Consider the following 7,444-nt stretch of genomic DNA (forward strand, 5'->3'; position numbering starts at 1 on the left):
CAAGTTGGGGGTGGCCCTGGGCCCCTCACTTGCCGCACCAGCACTAGCCTCTTCATTAATGGCTGAGAACCAGGGCTTTGCAGCAGGGCTGATAGTGCAGGAGGCCTTGGCCCCCATTCAGCTGAGTGTGGGGCCCCAGAGAGCCTCAGGCCCTCTTCCAGTGCTGCAGCTCCAGGTGGAAGCCCGGGAGCCCGTCTACTCTCTGGAGTTGCGCTTCCTCGTGGAAAGACAGCTCTATGCACCCTTGGAGCCTGTCCACGTGCCCTGCCTGTGTCCTGGCCGCCCTGCCCACCCTCTGTTCTTGCCCCTGCGGCCCCGACAGCCCGCCCCAGCACGGCTGGAAGTTCAGGCCCTTTACACCACACCCAGTGGCCTCACGTGCCACGCCCACCTGCCACCTCTGCCTGTGAACTTTGCAGACCTCTTTTTGCCTTTTCCTCAGCCCCCTGAGGGGGCCCAGCCAGGCTTCTTTGAGGGACTCTGGGACTCCTGCCTGCCAAAGGGTGCTGAGAGTCGAGTGTGGTGCCCACTAGGCCCACAGGGTCTGGAAACCTTGGTGTCCCGCCACCTGGAACCCTTTGTAGTGGTGGCCCGGCCCCCTACCAGCTACCACATAGCCATCCGCCTGCCCCCAAACTCCATGCTGCTGCTGCGACTGGAGGCCCCTCAGGTGGACGGAGTGCCTGTGGCCCTGCGGACTGATGACTGGGAGGTGCTGCCTCTGGTTGGGGACTATCTCCGTGGGCTTGCAGCCACTGAGTGACTCCTGGGAGACAGATGGAGTGCAAGTTGCCTAAGAGGGGCTTTTAAAGGCTAGGACACGCTCCTGGAGTGCCTTTTCCATAAAACTTACTTTCACCAACGACCCTCACCGGCTTGTTTTTTGGTTTTGGACTTTGGTAGGAACAGGCTCAACAGGGTAGAATCAGAGAAACAAAGGCCTGAAGTCCAGAAATGTCGGACCCCGTAGTTCTTGCTCAGATAGGCTAAGAGTCTCAGAATTTCTGACCAGGAGGCAGGAGATCAAATATTCTGTTTCCCAGAGTGTGTCTGGCCTTGACCAAGGTCACTCAGCAATATCCTATGGAGGCTGGAGTTAGAACTTGGGCCTCCTAAACTGGGGGCTGGTGCTTTCCAACCCAGGTTCTTAGGGTCCTGGTCCCAGCTCAAGAGTAGCAAAAGGACGTTGCAGTGACTCCTCCTCATCTCCCCAGGCCAATGCTGATGGGAGCCAGCTTAGGGGACAGAAAAGGGCCATGTGATCTGAGCTAGACCTAACCTGGCTCCAAAGCCTGGCCCCTAGGATCCCCAGGCTGTACTTGGGAATCTCAGGGAAGAACTCATTCCCTTAGTTCTTTTTCAAAATATGCGATATGCTTAGGATTCAGATGTGTTGAGGTCAGTTCTGCTGCTGGCATCTACCCAGTATTTTCAACTTGCATTGCCTCATGTCATCCTTGCAACAGCTTTCCAGGGCCAACAGATGAGGAAATTTGTAGGCCAAAGGGGTTAAGTGACTTTTCTAAGCTAGTTGGGAATAGTATTTTGTCATCCTGTGGCAGTTTCCATTATCACACTGTTGGAGCAAAACTCTGCAGTAGCCTCACAGTCCCCAACCCTGTGTGCCCTGGATAGACCCCAGGAGGCTGCAGAAGCAGCCATCAGCAGCACTAGGTGGAAAAAGACCTTGGGCTTGGGCTGATCTTGGCAAAGGAACTCTTCTGCTGCCCCTGCCTCTGGGATCTTCTGGGCCAGTCTTACTTCTCCTGACTGGGTGGACGCTAGGAAAGGAAAGAAGGATCTGGGCCAGTGGAAGCTGTCATAGGTCATTGAGAAGCCAGTTTCAAGGTCAAGCTGAGATGTGAGGGTGATCTGGCTGCAACATTTGTCACCCTGTTGATCACCAGGGTTTATTCAGCTGATCTGGCTGGCTAGGCAGATGTCCCCTTCCTCCCTCACCACTCAATGTGTACCCCTCCCAAAGCTGTGCACTCAGTCATAGAGAAGGACCTTCCCCAGTAGAAGAGGACCATTTTCAGTCAAGGGTATACAAGTAGCTGTGCTCCCCAATCAGGCAGTAATTTGCTGTCAGCTTGCAACAAAAAGATCTGGTCTCCAGCTGTTATCAGCAGAAAAAGGATGTGAGACAGAATCTCCACACTTAGAAAGTCCCAAGGAAGGTTGGAGACTGGACCTCCAGGAAGCCACCACTGGAGCTGGTGATTTCCAGAACATACTTCCTTGTCTGCTATCTAGCCCTATTCAGCACTAAGAAGGTGGTCCCGGACCTTAGGATGGGGGTGGGACTGCTGCCATTAACACCCACAGAGTGCAGAGAGACTGAACTTCTCCAAGGCTGTGCCTCTGCCACTGAGAAGAACAGCTTTTGGCCTGTCTCCAGACAGCTAATTAGTGGGATCAATTTCTCATATAGACTGAGCATGATGGTGCACACCTGTAATCTCATTGACTCAGGAGGCTGATGAAGGAGGATCACAAGTTCAAGGACAGCCTGGGCAACTTAGCTAGGCAATGTCTCAGAAAAAGAAAAGAAAGAAAAAAAGGCTGGCTATGACTCAATAGTGTCTCTGGGTTCAGTTCCATATATATATATATATATGGAACTGAACCCAGAGACACTATTGAGTCATAGCCAGCCTTTTTTTCTTTCTTTTCTTTTTCTGAGACATTGCCTAGCTAAGTTGCCCAGGCTGTCCTTGAACTTGTGATCCTCCTTCATCAGCCTCCTGAGTCAATGAGATTACAGGTGTGCACCATCATGCTCAGTCTATATGAGAAATTGATCCCACTAATTAGCTGTCTGGAGACAGGCCAAAAGCTGTTCTTCTCAGTGGCAGAGGCACAGCCTTGGAGAAGTTCAGTCTCTCTGCACTCTGTGGGTGTTAATGGCAGCAGTCCCACCCCCATCCTAAGGTCCGGGACCACCTTCTTAGTGCTGAATAGGGCTAGATAGCAGACAAGGAAGTATGTTCTGGAAATCACCAGCTCCAGTGGTGGCTTCCTGGAGGTCCAGTCTCCAACCTTCCTTGGGACTTTCTAAGTGTGGAGATTCTGTCTCACATCCTTTTTCTGCTGATAACAGCTGGAGACCAGACCTTTTTGTTGCAAGCTGACAGCAAATTACTGCCTGATTGGGGAGCACAGCTACTTGTATACCCTTGACTGAAAATGGTCCTCTTCTACTGGGGAAGGTCCTTCTCTATGACTGAGTGCACAGCTTTGGGAGGGGTACACATTGAGTGGTGAGGGAGGAAGGGGACATCTGCCTAGCCAGCCAGATCAGCTGAATAAACCCTGGTGATCAACAGGGTGACAAATGTTGCAGCCAGATCACCCTCACATCTCAGCTTGACCTTGAAACTGGCTTCTCAATGACCTATGACAGCTTCCACTGGCCCAGATCCTTCTTTCCTTTCCTAGCGTCCACCCAGTCAGGAGAAGTAAGACTGGCCCAGAAGATCCCAGAGGCAGGGGCAGCAGAAGAGTTCCTTTGCCAAGATCAGCCCAAGCCCAAGGTCTTTTTCCACCTAGTGCTGCTGATGGCTGCTTCTGCAGCCTCCTGGGGTCTATCCAGGGCACACAGGGTTGGGGACTGTGAGGCTACTGCAGAGTTTTGCTCCAACAGTGTGATAATGGAAACTGCCACAGGATGACAAAATACTATTCCCAACTAGCTTAGAAAAGTCACTTAACCCCTTTGGCCTACAAATTTCCTCATCTGTTGGCCCTGGAAAGCTGTTGCAAGGATGACATGAGGCAATGCAAGTTGAAAATACTGGGTAGATGCCAGCAGCAGAACTGACCTCAACACATCTGAATCCTAAGCATATCGCATATTTTGAAAAAGAACTAAGGGAATGAGTTCTTCCCTGAGATTCCCAAGTACAGCCTGGGGATCCTAGGGGCCAGGCTTTGGAGCCAGGTTAGGTCTAGCTCAGATCACATGGCCCTTTTCTGTCCCCTAAGCTGGCTCCCATCAGCATTGGCCTGGGGAGATGAGGAGGAGTCACTGCAACGTCCTTTTGCTACTCTTGAGCTGGGACCAGGACCCTAAGAACCTGGGTTGGAAAGCACCAGCCCCCAGTTTAGGAGGCCCAAGTTCTAACTCCAGCCTCCATAGGATATTGCTGAGTGACCTTGGTCAAGGCCAGACACACTCTGGGAAACAGAATATTTGATCTCCTGCCTCCTGGTCAGAAATTCTGAGACTCTTAGCCTATCTGAGCAAGAACTACGGGGTCCGACATTTCTGGACTTCAGGCCTTTGTTTCTCTGATTCTACCCTGTTGAGCCTGTTCCTACCAAAGTCCAAAACCAAAAAACAAGCCGGTGAGGGTCGTTGGTGAAAGTAAGTTTTATGGAAAAGGCACTCCAGGAGCGTGTCCTAGCCTTTAAAAGCCCCTCTTAGGCAACTTGCACTCCATCTGTCTCCCAGGAGTCACTCAGTGGCTGCAAGCCCACGGAGATAGTCCCCAACCAGAGGCAGCACCTCCCAGTCATCAGTCCGCAGGGCCACAGGCACTCCGTCCACCTGAGGGGCCTCCAGTCGCAGCAGCAGCATGGAGTTTGGGGGCAGGCGGATGGCTATGTGGTAGCTGGTAGGGGGCTGGGCCACCACTACAAAGGGTTCCAGGTGGCGGGACACCAAGGTTTCCAGACCCTGTGGGCCTAGTGGGCACCACACTCGACTCTCAGCACCCTTTGGCAGGCAGGAGTCCCAGAGTCCCTCAAAGAAGCCTGGCTGGGCCCCCTCAGGGGGCTGAGGAAAAGGCAAAAAGAGGTCTGCAAAGTTCACAGGCAGAGGTGGCAGGTGGGCGTGGCACGTGAGGCCACTGGGTGTGGTGTAAAGGGCCTGAACTTCCAGCCGTGCTGGGGCGGGCTGTCGGGGCCGCAGGGGCAAGAACAGAGGGTGGGCAGGGCGGCCAGGACACAGGCAGGGCACGTGGACAGGCTCCAAGGGTGCATAGAGCTGTCTTTCCACGAGGAAGCGCAACTCCAGAGAGTAGACGGGCTCCCGGGCTTCCACCTGGAGCTGCAGCACTGGAAGAGGGCCTGAGGCTCTCTGGGGCCCCACACTCAGCTGAATGGGGGCCAAGGCCTCCTGCACTATCAGCCCTGCTGCAAAGCCCTGGTTCTCAGCCATTAATGAAGAGGCTAGTGCTGGTGCGGCAAGTGAGGGGCCCAGGGCCACCCCCAACTTGGGCCCTGCCAGATGGGCAAGGAGGATGTAGTAGAGGCGGGCATGGTCACGCCCATCAGGGTCCTCTAGCTGCCTGGCCAGTGCCTGCAGCAAGTCGGCCAGGCCAGCCCCCCCACCCTCACGCAGCAGGGCCCGGCAGACCTTCAGCAGGGCCTCCTGTAGACCCCAGTTGGCACAGTGGGCAGCTGCAGCCTGCAGAAAGCTAAGGGTGGCACTCTGGGCATCCCCCTCTGCTACTTTTGCCAGCATTTGCAGGTGCCAGCGAAGAGCTTCATCCCTTCCTGGCCGGGACACCACCTCCTGCCGTAGTACCATCCTGAGGGGCTCCTCCAGCTCAGGGCCCACCCTATCCAAGAAGTCCACAAAGTGGGGAGCCAGCACAGGACGAGCTTGGTACAATTGGGCCAGTCCCTGGATCAAGGGTGTCAGCACCATAGGTTGCCTAGCCAGGCAGCTGGCAACCAAGTATGAGGCCTGGAAGCAGAGAGTGGCCAATGCCCGTGGGCCACCATCCAGGGCTGCCCTCTGCCGCAAGCCATCCAGCAGCTCCTCCAGGTACCACTGTAGGTTCTGAAAGGGGCCTTTCTCCTCTTCCTCATCTTCAGCACAAAGCAGGCACAGCAAATGCAGGCGGGACAGGAGGACCATTGGGTCATGCAGGAGACTGGGCATGAGACCACGGCATAACTGGGGCACCAGCAGCAATGGGGCAGCCTCCTCACCTTCAGGGCCGAGAGGCCAATTCTCAGGGAAGCTCAGGAGGCAGTGCAGATAAAAGAGGTGGGTGGGCAGTGGCAGAGCTGGGTGCTGGGCAGCCAAGGTGAGCCGGCGGAGCAGCAGCGCCTCATCCTGGGAGGTGAACAGTGCCTCTCCAAAGGCTGCCTTGAGAGCAAGAACTGCGTGCAGCAGTGTCAGCTGGGCTGTGCCCAACAGCCGTACCAACTGTGGCTTGAAGAGTGCTGGTGGCTGTCCCCGCAGACCCCGGAGGGCCCAACCCAGCAGCCACAGAAGCTGGGCCTGGGCCACAGGGGTGAGCAGGTAGGAGGTATCCAGAAGCTGGGCCACAGAAGCCCTCAGCTCCCGGACCTCCTCAGGGCTGGGCTCTAGCATTGCAAGGCCACATGCTCCCTCCTCTGTTGCTGGCCAGCAGGGTGCCTGGGGCTGAAGGTGAGCATGGCCCTCTTTAACTAGTGTCCAGTCCCAGGTACCACCCCCAGTGGAGGAAACCCCCGCCATAAGCAGGCCCTGCAGGCCAGCCCCAGATCTGGACTGTACCACCAGGGTGTTACGCAGAGCAAGTGCCAACAGCAGGCTAAGTGGCTGGATGGGGCCCTCCTGCCCCAGCTGACTTCGCAGCAGCCCCAGGAAGCCCCCTAGCAACCCAGGCTTGCAGCTCTCCAGCTCTCGTAGGCACTCACACGCGGTGGCCTGCAGGGGGCGCTGTTCTGAGATGGGACCAAAGCCTCGCCCCACATCACGACCTGTGGCCAAGCCAAGGAGTAGGGGCAGGAGTCGGCAAGAAGCTCCCGAGGTGGGGCCTAGCACACCTCCTGAGGCCAGGACTGTGGTGGCTGCCAGCAGCAGGGGCCGACGGAGAGCTGAGGGCCGTGGGGGTAGGAGGACCAGGATGTCCAACAAGGAGGTGGCAGCCGCCTCGGCAGCAGGGACGTCGGGCCACAGTTGGGCTGGATACTCCAAGCTCAGGGCCAGCAAGGAAACCTGGGATGGGGGATTTAGGAGGGAATCATGAAGATGATGTTCAGGGTGCAGTAGGCTGGGGTGACCACAGGGGCCATGGCAGGGAACGCATGCAGGGCCTACCTTGGTCTGCTCGCTCAGCTTCTCGCTCCTCAGGTCACTCAGCAGGTCGCGACCCAAATCCTCCCCATCGGCACCTGCCATGAAGGCTGACGGGCTGGCCCGGAAGGCCCCGAGACGCTGGGCCCAGGCTTCCCGGCTCAGGGGCCCCATGGTCAGACACGCAGGGTCCTGTGCACAAGAGAGAAGGCAGTGTCAGGCCGGACGCGCAGGGCTCCACGGCCGCCAGAGGGCGCCCGAGCCCTCCTCCATCGCCAAGAAGGCTGCTGTCACCCTGGCGCCCGCTCGCGGATCCCAGCAGAGACCCCGCGTCTGGGTCGCAAGCTGAAACCTAAAGGTTTCGGGGGCGACGCCGGGGCGGACAGCCAAGGTCCTCGCGGGGCAGCAGCGCGGGCGAGCGGGGCA

At 56.8% G+C, this 7,444-nt stretch overlaps 1 protein-coding gene across 4 annotated transcripts in view; it reads right to left on the reverse strand.

Moving 5' to 3' along the window:
• Ap5b1 (adaptor related protein complex 5 subunit beta 1) overlaps positions 1-7,444 on the reverse strand; it is a 10,143-nt gene that overhangs the window by 1,968 nt on the left and 731 nt on the right. The window contains exons 1-3 of one of the 4 annotated variants that reach the window (XM_015503116.2): positions 7,313-7,438; positions 7,043-7,210; positions 4,358-6,940 (exon numbers count right to left, since the gene is read on the reverse strand). In XM_015503116.2, coding sequence (XP_015358602.1) covers positions 4,460-6,940; positions 7,043-7,192 — 2,631 coding nt within the window. In that variant the 5' untranslated portion in view covers positions 7,193-7,210; positions 7,313-7,438 and the 3' untranslated portion in view covers positions 4,358-4,459. Of the gene's footprint in view, positions 1-4,357; positions 6,941-7,042; positions 7,439-7,444 lie in introns of those variants that run through there. The other 3 variants (XM_048807652.1, XR_007349277.1, XM_015503117.2) reach the window with 3 other exon arrangements.

Source organism: Marmota marmota, unplaced genomic scaffold (assembly GCF_001458135.2).
Source record: "Marmota marmota marmota unplaced genomic scaffold, marMar, whole genome shotgun sequence".
NCBI classification, from domain to species: Eukaryota; Metazoa; Chordata; class Mammalia; order Rodentia; family Sciuridae; genus Marmota; species Marmota marmota.